This window comes from Heterodontus francisci, chromosome 7 (assembly GCF_036365525.1).
Source record: "Heterodontus francisci isolate sHetFra1 chromosome 7, sHetFra1.hap1, whole genome shotgun sequence".
NCBI classification, from domain to species: domain Eukaryota; kingdom Metazoa; phylum Chordata; class Chondrichthyes; order Heterodontiformes; family Heterodontidae; genus Heterodontus; species Heterodontus francisci.
In genome coordinates, this window is record NC_090377.1 from 25588116 (window position 1) to 25601692 (window position 13577).

General features: G+C 41.2%; 1 protein-coding gene across 9 annotated transcripts in view; it reads right to left on the bottom strand.

Annotated features, from left to right (window-relative positions):
* Positions 1-13577, bottom strand: part of clasp1a (cytoplasmic linker associated protein 1a) — a 367909-nt gene that overhangs the window by 83550 nt on the left and 270782 nt on the right. For 8 of the 9 annotated variants that reach the window (XM_068034903.1, XM_068034902.1, XM_068034909.1 and 5 more), the window contains 2 exons: positions 10705-10783; positions 9709-9852 (listed from right to left, as the gene is read on the bottom strand). In XM_068034903.1, the coding sequence (XP_067891004.1) occupies positions 9709-9852; positions 10705-10783 (223 nt within the window). The remainder of the gene's footprint in view (positions 1-9708; positions 9853-10704; positions 10784-13577) is intronic. The other variant, XM_068034907.1, reaches the window with a different exon arrangement.

Genomic DNA, 13577 nt, shown 5'->3' on the forward strand with positions numbered 1-13577 from the left:
CACCATTACCAAGGATGGACAGCCTGGCCCCTTCACGAGATTGGGGGGAGGGTGGGTGGGCGGGCCGCACTGGGTATTTAAATGAGCCTCTGCGCTTGAGATTGCGGCGGCTCTTTGGCGTGCAGCCTACACGGGCAGGCCACCATTTTTTGAGCTTACCACCGGGCTCTTAAAATACAGCCCTTGTCTGGACTCCCCATGTGCAATACCATGAGAGATTGCATATAATGCACATATACATCACACACATATGCACACTTTTACAGATCTATCATTAAGAGTCCAGTTTATTGCTTTTAAGGCACATAGATTTTGTTAAGGAACAGTGAACAGTGTATTAAGTTATGTTGGGCAAATGAACCTTCCATAGAATATATACAAAATCTCACAAACATCCCCTTTCCCTTTTGTTACAAGGGTGCTTTTTTTTTTATAAAATATGATTTAAGGACTTTTGGTTGAAATATGGACACGCATCTGGAATCTTGAGGCATTGCTGAACTTTGTGTTTTTTAAAAAAAAAGTCACCAGAAGGTTTCTGGATTTGTCTTGCGAACAAGCTCTTACTGGAAGGCACCCGGCTGTGGATAATCACCCAGCAGGTGTTCTTTTTGACTTGGGGAGATGTTTACAAAGAAGTAACAGGTCAAGATTTATAGAGGTCAGGAAGCTTGACTTCTGGAATGTTTTAATTTTCAATTTGAACTGTTACAAAAGACAGTTGGTTTTTTGCCTGCCAAGACGACCCAGCTCATCTCTCTCTCTCTCTCTCTCTTGAAAAGAAACCCTGCATATCCAGAGTGTCAGTTTCCTATTTTCTCCTTTATTTGAAGAAACCCTGCATATCGAATGTGCGGGAACTGAAACCCTTGTTGCTGCATTTTTCTTCTAAGACCTATCTGAAGCTTCTGTAGTTGCATTTCTTGGAAAGGCTACCCAAACTGATCTTCAACATCGCCTGGAAAGAACTGTTCTACAAAGATCCCAGCAACAGGCATTTGGGTCGCCAAATGAAAACAAAGGACATCTTTCCGTACCTTTTTTTTTCTTCAAGTATGGAGAAGTATTCAGCCTAAGTGGGTCTTTTATTTCTGTTTTCTTTGCAACAGCGCTATAAATAAAAATCCTTCTTACTTTTCCAGTTAACTGGTGTATATATATGTATGTGTGTGTAAGAGGGCTGAGGTTAAAAAAAGGAACTTTAATTTCCAATCTGTGTGTTTGTACTTCACTTCCGTACTGGTTAAGACTTGTTTTATAATAAACTGATAATTTTATTGTTTATTGAAGAAACCTGGTTGGTATGTTTTATCCTGGGAAAAATAGAGTATATGATTGACCGTATCAGTAAGTGGGAAAACTTAAATATATGTTGTGATCTGTAGAGAAGTGGGACTAGAACAGTGCACTCCTCCCACCTCGGTCATAGCCCTTTATACTGCTTTAATTATAAGGTTTAAAGTTTTATCCTTTTAGCAGGTGACATTTATATCGAGATTTTCTTTTACACAAATACTTAAAATCTCCCTACTGGCAGATATGGGGTAAACCATTAACCCTCATATTTCTGACAGATGCAGGGAAATTCTGGTTTCCCTAGACCAGCCTTTTCTCAAAATCACCATATTACGGAGAGGGGACGTACCATGTTGCAGAGTAGCTAAAATTGGTCACTGTACTTCCAGAAGGAAGACCTGAACAACGTAAATGTAGATTGACTGAATGACTTATTTCAGCATTAATAGGTTAATGTCTATCACATCTCTCACAAAGCATATCCTTGAATTAAAACATATAAAAACTATGATTTGCACATAGGCAATCAAATTTTACAGTACATTGTGCTTCTTGTCCCATTCCCACCTAAACTTTCATTTTAAAAATTAATTATTTTTCAAATGCATTCCATCACTGTTCCTGGTAGAATGTCCTAATAAGCCTGCGTGCAAGAAAAATAATCTCCTACTCATTCCATTTATTCTTTTCATGATCTTGAATTTATCCCTCTGGTTTCTGGTTCAACGACAAGTAAAAGTAGATTTTGCTTCATCAATACCTCTCAATTTTGAATATGTCGATCAGATCACCTCTTTATTTTGATTGGAACAATGGAGATTGTGACTAGATAAGATCTTATAATCCCTGAAATTTTAACAAATTTCTTGCATACACACACACACGTAGGGCATGGCTTTGACACCCTTCTTAAAATAAGAGAGTCAAAATTGAACATAGAAAACCAGAAAGTAATTATCCTTCCCATTTTATAAATTTGAGAGTAAATTAACCAGAGGGACATACACAGTAGAAGCTGAAATATCAAACAAACTAATTTTTATTTTAACAATGGATTTTTATCATAATGGAAATATTTGACATTACACAAATATAAAATTATTCTCAGGGCTAGAGAGGTTGTTCAGTTGAAATTATGACTTAACTTGCTATTTCAAACCTAGGGATGAAATTTATATTCCTGCCGTCGAAAGCGGGCAAGAACAACGGCAGTCTGCCCGAGTGGGCCGCACGTCGTGGAGCCGCCGCGATGTTAAGCGCAGCAACTCATTTAAATAGCCAGGGCCGATCATCTCCCCCGATGATGTGGAGGGTGGTCCATCCCTGGAAATGGTGTCAGCTGCTTTTTTTTTTAAAGAAAGGGTTTTGAGCCCTGTCATTAAATTAAAATATTTGAAGAATTCATTTTTAAAAATTACATTAATTTATCTTGCCCCTCTGCCAGCCCCCCAATAACCAGAGAATTAATTACTTGCCCTCTCCCTCTGAATACTTACCTTGTCCACCTTATCTTTGACCCGCAAAGTGCATAAACTTTACACTATAACCTTTCTCACCATCCCCTACATCAATGAGATGACCTTGACCCTGCTCCTCCACTCCCACACTGAAGAACAGACCTGCTCCCCCCTCCCCACCAGTGTTCCGCCTCGGTTCATCGGACTGGGATCCGAAGGCGCAGGAGTGCCAGCCACCAGCATGAAAATCACACCAGGACAGATGGTGGGAGTATGAAGTTAATTTAAAAAATTTAAATAAAATTAAATATTTAAATTGGGCTCCCGTCGCCGAGTGGGGGCCAGTCGGTGGTGGCAATATCGGGTCAGGTCGTCACGTTGTCAGGGTGCGTGGCAGCCCTCCCCCGGAGGCATTTTCCACTCACCCCCACCCCCGCCAGCAGGGTGTCTGTAAAATTCAGCTCCTAATTACACCTTATGAATAAGATGCAAAATTTTTTGGAGTTTTTAAACAGCAACATTACAACATGAAAGGGGAAGTTCTTAACAGTTCAGTGATTTCTGAAGGTTGGCATCTGCCAGGATTTCAACAGCGCACCCTGTGGAGGAACAGGGAATCATCAACAGCGATTTCTGCATTTAACTGCGCACGTGCAGATGTCCAAAGTTTCTGTCAGTTTCACAGGGTAATGACTGTGAATGCTGACAGTTTTGCCATCATTACAACCACAATATTCTAACGACAGCTTAACCAATAATTTACCTCTATTATGGACATTTAAAAAAAATCTAGGATCCTTTATGTATGCATTTACAGCTATATCAAATTAACCCCTTACTTTAAGATCAGTGAATCTGAACTTCTAAGTGTCTCTGCTCTATTCCTTTAAAAATATTACCATTTAGTGCATCTATTCTTTCCTTATTCCTTCTCCCAAAATGGATCACATTTTTCTATACTAAATTTCTGCCGGCATCTACCTGCCCAATCTACTAACTTGCCCACATCTACCCAAAGCCACTTAGTCATTTTCACAGTGAAACAAAATTTTGTGTTGTACACACACATATTTAAGAGCACCAATTCAAACAATGAGCCCTGGAGGGCACGACTTTTCCTTCCCTCTGAATCAAAAAGTATCCATTAAGCACTAATTTCTGTTTTCTGTCCTTTAACCAATTCCCCATCATACTACAGCACTCCATTTAATACAGTGTACCTTAATTTCATCAACAAGCCTCCTATGAGTTTTGTTCAGAGTGTCCATTGCATGACATCACTACACTCGGTTATTTCCTCAAACAACTCAAATTGTCAGATACGGCCTGCTTTTCACAAATCCACCTTAGTGTTTTTAATTATTTCACATCTTTCATAGAACATAGAACAGTACAGCACAGTACAGGCCCTTCAGCCCACAATGTTGTGTCAAACCTTTAACCTACTCGAAGATCAAACTAACTACCTACCCTTCATTCTACTATCATTCATGTACCTATCCAAGAGTCGCTTAAATGCCCCTAATGTATCTGCTTCTACCACCACCACTGGCAGCGCATTCCACGCACCCACCACTCTCTGTGTAAAGAACCTACCTCTGACATCTCCCTGAAACCGTCCTCCAATCAACTTAAAATGATGCCCCCTGGTGATAGCCCTTTCCACCCTGGGAAAAAGTCTCTGACTATCCACTCTATCTATGCCTCTCATCATCTTGTACACCTCTATCAAGTCACCTCTCATCCTTCTTCGTTGCAACCTACAACAGCCTTCCACACTATCCACAACTCCAGCACCCCTCATGTGATCGGCAAACTTGCTAACCCAGCCTTCCACTTCCTCATCCAAGTCATTTATAAAAATCACAAAGAGCAGAGGTCCCAGAACAGATCCTTGTGGAACACCACTGGTCACCGAGCTCCAAGCTGAATACTTTCCATCTACTACCACCCTCTGACTTCTATGGGCCAGCCAATTTTGTATCCAGACAGCCAACTTTCCCTGTATCCCATACCTCCTTACTTTCTGAATGAGCCTACCATGGGGAACCTTACCAAACGCCTTGCTAAAATCCATATACACCACATCCACTGCTCTTCCTTCATCAATGTGTTTTGTCACATCTTCAAAGAATTCAATAAGGCTTGTGAGGCATGACCTGCCCCTCACAAAGTCATGCTGACTGTCTCTAATCAAACTATGCTTTTCCAAATAATCATAAATCCTGTCTCTCAGAATCCTCTCCAATAATTTGCCCACTACCGACGTAAGACTGACTGGTCTATAATTCCCAGGGTTATCCCTATTCCCTTTCTTGAACAAGGGAACAACATTTGCCACCCTCCAATCATCCGGTACTACTCCAGTGGAGTGAAGACGCAAAGATCATCGCCAAAGGCGCAGCAATCTCTTCCCTCGCTTCCCGTAATATCCTTGGGTATATCCCGTCTGGCCCCGGGGACTTATCTGTCCTCATGTCTTTCAAAATTTCCAGCACATCCTCCCTCTTAACCTCAACCTGTTCGAGCATATCAGCCTGTTCCACACTGTCCTCACAAACGACCAGGTCCCTCTCACTAGTGAATACTGAATCAAAGTATTCATTTAGGACCTCCCCTACCTCCTCCGACTCCAGGCACAAGTTCCCTCCACTATCCCTGATCGGCCCTCCCCTCACTCTGGCCATCCTCTTGTTCCTCACATAAGTGCAGAACGCCTTGGGATTTTCCTTAATCCTACCCGCCAAGACTTTTTCATGTCCCCTTCTAGCTCTCCTAAGTCCATTCTTCAGTTCATTCCTGGCTACCTTGTAACCCTTTAGAGCCCTGTCTGATCCTTGCTTCCTCAACCTTAAGTAAGCTTCCTTCTTCCTCTTGACTAGCTGTTCCACATCTCTTATCATCCAAGGTTCCTTCACCCTACCATCCCTTCCCTGCCTCATCGGGACAAACCTATCCAGCAGTCGCAGCAAGTGCTCCCTAATCAACCTCCACATTTCTGTCGTGCATTTCCCCGAGAACATCTGTTCCCAATTTATGCTCCCCAGTTCCTGCCTCATAACATTGTAATTCCCCCTCCCCCAATTAAATATTTTCCCATCCCATCTGCTCCTGTCCCTCTCCATGACTATAGTAAAGGTCAGGGAGTTGTGATCACTATCACCGAAATGCTCTCCCACCGAGAGATCTGCCACCTGGCCTGATTCGTTGCCAAGCACCAAGTCCAACATAGCCTCCCCTCTAGTCGGCCTATCTACATATTGAGTCAGGAAACCTTCCTGGACACACCTGACAAAAACTGCTCCATCCAAACTATTTGCACTAAGGAGGTTCCAATCAATATTAGGGAAGTTGAAGTCACCCATGACAACAACCCTGTTACTTCTGCACCTTTCCAAAATCTGCCTCCCTTTCCAGGTAGGTGCGTATTGATTTTATCCTGTATTATACTTGAAGCTATTTTTTCACTGCTACAATTTAGTAGCTCAATACACTGGTGTGCTAACATTCTATGCAAGAGTAGCAGGAAACAGGTTGATAGCCATGAATCTCCAAACAAGCATAGATGGATTTATTTAACCTCCATGGGCCGATGAGGAGAGTTGTCAAAGCACAGGAAAAACTTAAAAGCCCAATTTAAGCTGTGTCTACCATGCATAATTGAGTTACTAGCTTAAAAGCCAAATTGAGAGGGTCTAGAACTCAGCTGACTCTTCTATTAAATAGGAACGGAGGAAAGCAGAGGACAGAATAACGTCTGAAGTCTGACGATCCAGTCCAAAAATTAATACTTTTCAATTGCCCCCTAGGATAAGTATCTATCGACTTCTCCTTCAAGTTTTTCTACACTATCTGTCCCTCTAGGTAGTCCATTCCATACACTGACCATCTTCTGTGTAAATCTAAACTAACTATGCAACTCTCCCCCTTCTAAGCTTGAGCCTGTGTGCCCTTGTTTCAGAGTATATGACAGATTATCAGCGTCAATTTTTCTATTTTTTTTTAATGAATCTGACATACTTGAACAGTATTGTGCCTTTTCTTCAACAGAAGAAACAATCCTAGGCACTTCAACCTCTTCTCATAACCTAGTTTAAGGGGACTGAGCTATCAGTTTGGTTCTCCCTTTCCGCATTTCCTCCAATGCCTGGAGATTCTTGAAGTAGTAACATGACCAGAATTTTACACAGTAATCCAGGTGTGGCCTTCCCAGTTATTTTACAAGCTCATTATCACCTTCTGAAATCTATGTTCTATCTGGTTTGCTTTCCTTAGTTGTCACAGACTGTACTTTGTTTGGTTTCAGTGGGCTTTTTATCAATGACTCCAGATCCCTCTAGTTTTGTGTCGTGTAGCCTACAGCTATTTAGTTAATGTTTCCACTGTCTGATTCCCTTCCTTAGGCTTATTATCTTGCATCAAGTGTAATTTGCCAGTCATCAGTTCACCTTCCCAATGTATTCACAGTTTACCTGTTCCCTATTGTTTAGCCCTCCACCCTCACCTTAACCTATCACTTACAAACTGAGAGCACTTCCTTTTGGTCCCCAGCTTCAAATCATTTATGTAGACTGTAAACAGCAATAGCCCAGCAACGATCCATGACACCCTGACAGTGACCTTGTCATTTCAACTCAGTTCCATTCATCAACATCCTTTGCTTTCTCTGGTTTAGCCAGGGCGGCACAGTGGTTAGCACCGCAGCCTCACAGCTCCAGCGACCCGGGTTCAATTCTGGGTACTGCCTGTGTGGAGTTTGCAAGTTCTCCCTGTGTCTGTGTGGGTTTCCTCGGGTGCTCCGGTTTCCTCCCACAAGCCAAAAGACTTGCAGGTTGGTAGGTAAATTAGCCATTATAAATTGCCCCTAGTATAGGTAGGTGGTAGGGATATATAGGGACAGGTGGGGATGTGGTAGGAATATGGGATTAGTGTAGGATTAGTATAAATGGGTGGTTGATGGTCGGCATAGACTCGGTGGGGCCGAAGGGCCTGTTTCAGTGCTGTATCTCTAAAACTAAAAAAAACTAAAACTAAAACATTTTTCAATCAACCTTAGGAGCTTCTTTTCTATTGTACACCTGCCTACCTTGAGGACTAATTGCTTGCAGGCATCGCATTTAAATACTTTCTGAAATCTAACTATATCACATCCCACAGAATTTTGATCAACAACGAGGCCTGTCATTTCCTCGAAGAACTTCAGTTAATGTGTTTGGCAAACCCTATATTAGTTAAATTATAGCGCATTCTACAGTGGAGAGGTTGATGGAAGAGAAAAGACCTAAACAGGAGAAAATACCTTCAAAATTACAGCAAAGATAAAAAAGCAATTCTTTGTTATAAAGTACATATTTATTACGTTGCAAATCATCTCTTCGGGGTTGAATGGTAACTGAAGACATTTCACATCACATTCCAGGAGTAACCCAACCGCACCAACCAATGCACAAAGCTTAAATATATTCAATTAATACAGAACTCCTGCTGAGCAAACTGGCTTCTGAGTAACCAAAGGTCAAATCAATTAAAATAGCCTATTGCTGTAATTTATTTTGTAACAAATGAACTCTATAGTTTAGCGATTATGTTTTACATTAACCAGAGCTTAATAGTCAGTCTGGATCTGAATAATCTTTGTATGAGAAAATATTGAACAATTTAGCGTCAATTATGTAACAGATGACTGACGAGCTACTTTCTGATGGCACCTGGAGTGGTAGACTAGATGTTGGGAGCTTAGATACTTCTCACTTAGCTCCAGATAACTCTACTAACCAATGCCTAATGGTTAAAAGTGATCCCAAAAGACAAGCAGTTGGAAATTCACTCATGCCCCATTCTAGGAAATTATGTGGTTTTGGTAGGTTAGAACTCAGCAGTGCCAAAATGTACACCTCGAGGGATACGCAGTCCATAAAAGAAAGCACTCAATTCACATCAGACAAAGGGAAATTATACTTAGTTGGATCTTTTTCAGTAGTGTGGTTATATAGTCTGAATATCACAGATATCAGGCTGACCAAACAAAAGGTGGACAGATGTGCTGGGTGGGAATTCCTCTCAAATATGGCAAACTACAGCAACATTATTAAAAATAGAGAGGGGGTGAAAAGTAAAGAGTACTGAAAAATGGGTTAAGTTCACTTCATGCCATTTGTATATTCCTCTACTATAGGTTCCGATTAACTATTTTAGAAATGACCAAGAGCTATCAAAGCCAGCATACTACACTGCGTAATTAAATAAATTTTTGATTATGAAATAACACTTTGCTCAGCTTATTCTGTCTAAATGATTTAATCTGATTTACATTACAGACATACATTCAAGGACAGAGTCCAAGAGGGTACAGCCTTTATCTATTTTATCATGATCTTAGCAGATGAGAATGACCCGCTACTATTAATTTCTAATCGTTTGGTTAACAATCTGACATCATGGGCCCAATTTTAACTTTCTGTAATAAATAGGTTTTGAGTGAGTTAAGATCTCCACACCCCCCCACCCCACATAGCTTTGGCTGCAGCAGCTAAGATATAAACATATTTAGCTATAGTACATCAGCCCTACATATCTGATCCGCCATTCATTTAGATCATGGCTGATCTGTATTCTAACTCTATTTAGCTACCAGATCACGGCTGATCTGCAACCCTTTTAACATAGTCTACTTGTTCTGCAAATTCATTTTTAAGGTCACTATGCAGCAAGGAACAAGCACAGCAAAATTAAAACACATAGTTAAAGCAGAGAATTTTTTTTTTAAATTAGCTATTTTGTAGTGAATTACATTGCTGTGATGAGGTTAGGGTAGAATCATAGCATCAAGGTAACATGGGTGAGTGGGAAACCAGCTGTGTTTCAGATTCATAGAATCATACAGCACAGAAGGTGGCCTTTCGGCCCACTGTACTTCAGCTCATAAAAAGATTCTAAGCTATATTAAGCTACGTACCTTTCTCACATCAGAGCTCTTTGGTTCGGTTGTCCAGGTTATGATTCGGGAAACAGCAAGGCGGGTCTCACTGGAATTAACAAAATCAGCTGGGTCCATCTGCCTTGCCAGCCTCTCAATATACTTCAAGATGGCAACTTTAACCTTCAAATAAAAGTATATGAACAAAATGAAGCAGGCATGAAACATAATAAACCAAGACAGAGTCAATCCCAAACTATGACAAGAGGAGTCTTTTTTTAAAAATTCTTTGCCCCACAGATTACAGCAAACATATAATGTGAGAATTAAATTTTTAAATACTTTACAGTCATCAGCCTGAACTCTCAGATTTTGAATGAAGAGTGGTAAAAGCCTTACACATCAGCCCTGGGCTCAAGAGAACAACTGAGAAGCAACTAATGCAGGGTATATCAACCAATGTAATTCAGTTACTGCCTCATAAAAGGTTGCTTTATTTTATTTAGATTTATTAATTTTATTTCCTCCCCTTCGAAAGCTGCACCTTTTCTCACCCACAAAGTGCTAGACATCTACTCCAGACCTCCACGATATCACAAGAAAGAAGTAGACACAAGAATATAAGTTGGATGGAGAACCTTTTACATCACAATGAAGGAGAAAATCCAAATGGCAGTTTTTCTTCTCATTTAAACATTGCGCCATCAAAATCTATCTATCCCAGTTACTTCCTGCCAATCATCAGTCACTGCCATCGATGACAGAATTTGGCAGAAACCAGGAAATGGTGTCTGACTATACAGCAATGGCCAAAATGTCAAACTGTCCCTCTGCACATGCAGCATCATTTATAAAGGAACTTCTGCATTGGATCTTCTGAATCCCCACTTTTGAACCAGTTCAGAATCTTCAACTGCTGTTCAATCTCAAACTAGTAGAGGGCGATGCTTTTCAGTAACGTTTCAAGTATTAATTTAGATAATTTTTCCAGAATACATCTAGCATAGTACTCCAAATGACTATTTTTATACCAACCTTCAGGTTAGGTGTTTGTGTTTGATCCACAATAAAACGCATAAGAATATTGAATTGCTGATCAAATGGGAAGGACTCTCTACAAGCAAAAAAGAAGCAGTTAGCAATTCTGAGTTCACAATTTTAGCCTTTACAACTGGGTAACATTTATAATGTTGAAATACTTCCTCTTGTAACATGTTATGATGATAGTTTACATTGACAAACCACAAGTTCTAAAATGAGACATCGCTACCCTTTTTTGCCTTGCACCATCATCCCTTTGGTCATTTAATCACTCCTGTTCTTCTCCCAAAGACCTTCCATTTTGCTCTTTCTAGTCCTCCACCGCCCCCCACCCCACCCCTCTTTTACTAGCTCTGTTTAAAAAACAGTTAATCTTCATTATCTTCCAGTCTGATGAAAGGTCATTGACCTAAACACTGGGCTGAATTTTACCAGCCCCTCGACATCGCGGGTTGTGGCAGGGGCCGGTAAAATTCTGCGGGGAGTGGCCCACCTCAACCCACGACGTCGGGAAGGGCCTGCTGCATATTATTGGCAGCGGGGGGACCTTGGTGCAGCCCCGCAGCCGCATGGCGGCAGGCCCTTCGTCTAAATATGGAAATGCATAGTAATGATATGTTAATTGACCTACCATATGGAGTTCCGAGGAGAGAACCTGGTGGGGAGGGGGGAGGAATAAAATTATCAGGGCAGGGTGAGGGAGGGAGCAGGAAAAACAATTGTAATTGGCTGTGGGGGTGGTGGGAAGGGGTTAAAGATTAAAGGAAAGAAAGTTCGGGGGAGGAAGGTTGTTATGGCAACATTAATGTTTTGGGGGTGGGGGGGGAGAATTTGGACAAATAATACTCTGATTATTCAGTGAGGGGGTAGGAGAGGGTATTTGAAGTGTGCATAACATTTTATTCAAATATTTCCAGACTAAGGGTCACTGACCTGAAACGTTAATGCTGCTTCTCTCTCCACAGATGCTGCCAGACCTGCTGAGTATTTCCAGCATTTCTTGTTTTTATTCCATCATAACCTCCCTGCTCTTATATTCTATGCCTCGGCTAATAAAGGCAAGTATCCCATACGTCTTCCTAACCACTTTATCTACCTGTGCTGCTACCTTCAGTGATCTATGGACAAGTACACCAAGGTCCCTCTGACCTTTTGTACTTCCTAGGGTCCTACCATCCATTGTATATTCCCTTGCCTTGTTAGTCCTCTCAAAATACATCACCTCACATTTCTCAGGATTAAATTCCATTTGCCACTGCTCTGCCCATCTTACCAGCCCATCTATATCGTCCTGTATTCTAAGGCTTTCCTCCTCATTATTTATGACACCACCAATTTTCATATCATCAGGGAACTTACTGATCATACCTCCTATATTCACTAATCTAAATCATTAATGTACAACACAAACAGCAAGGGTCCCAGCACCGATCCCTGCGGTACACCATTGGTCACAGATTTCCAATCACAAAAACAACCCTCGACCATCACCCTCTGCCGTCTGTCACTAAGCCAATTCTGGATTCAATTTGCCAAATTGCCCTGGATCCCATGAGCTCTTACCTTCTTGACCAATTTCTCATGCAAAACCTTATCAAAAGCCTTACTGAAGTCCATATAGACTATATCAATTGCTTCGCCCTACACACCTAGTCACCTCCTCGAAAAATTCAGTCAAATTTGTTAGACATGATCTCCCCCTGACAAAGCAATGTTAACTACCCTTGATTAATCCTTGCCTCTCCAAGTGGAGATTAATCCTGTCCCTCAGAATTTTTTCCAATAGTTTCCCTACCACTGATGTTAGACTCACTGGCCTGTAATTACCTGGTTTATCTCTACTACCCTTCTTGAATAATGGTACATTCGCAGTCCTCTGGCATCTCTCCTGTTGCCAGAGAGGATTTGAAAATTTGTGTCAGAGCCCTACGTCATCAGGGTCAGACGTTCCACCCCTCTATTTAAATGAGCCCCCACACATGATATCGCATGTTCAGAGCATGGCGCGCAAATAAAATTCATACAAGCATACATATGAATTAGGAGGAGTAGGCCACTTGGCCCCTCGAGCCTGCTCCGCCGTTCAATAAATTCATGGCTGAACTGATTATTCCACATTTCCACCCCCTTATTCTTGCTCATCAAGAATTCTATTTACCTCTGCCTTAAAAATATTTAAAGACTCTGCTTCCACCGCCTTTTGAGGAAGAGAATTCCAAAGATTCACGACCCTCTGAGAGAAAAACTTTCTCCTCATCTCCGTCTTAAATGGGCAACCCCTTATTTTTAAACAGTGACCACTAGTTCTAGATCCTCCCACAAGGGGAAACATCCTTCCCACATTCACCCTGTCAAGACCCCCCAGGATCTTGTATGTTTCAATCAAGTCAATTCAGCCCATTGTCACGGTTTCTTGCTACAGATGCTGCCTGGGCTGCTGAGTGCTTTCCAGCATTTTCTGTTTTTATTTCAGTTTTCCATCATCTACAGTATTTTGTTTTTGTTTATTTGTAGATATAGTTTTGGTCTGCAAACTTCAACAAAGTTGCTAGAGGTGCACTCATCCTTTGTATTTGATATGCTGGTCTAAGTATGAACTGCATGTTTGATTTCTTTCATTTCCTCAGTGAACTTCAGCGGAGTTTTAAATATCAGGCAGATTAACCCAATTTATCAATGGGAACAAGCACAAGCAACGAAGAAAATGAGGAAGTGTAGGATAAAGAAAAGAGCGAGAGAGAGAATAAAGAGACTTGCATTTATATATGGCTTTTCATGACCTCATGACATCCCAAAGCACTTCACAGTCAATTAAGTACTTTTGAATTGTAATTTTTGTTGTAATGTAGGAAATGCAGCAGCCAATT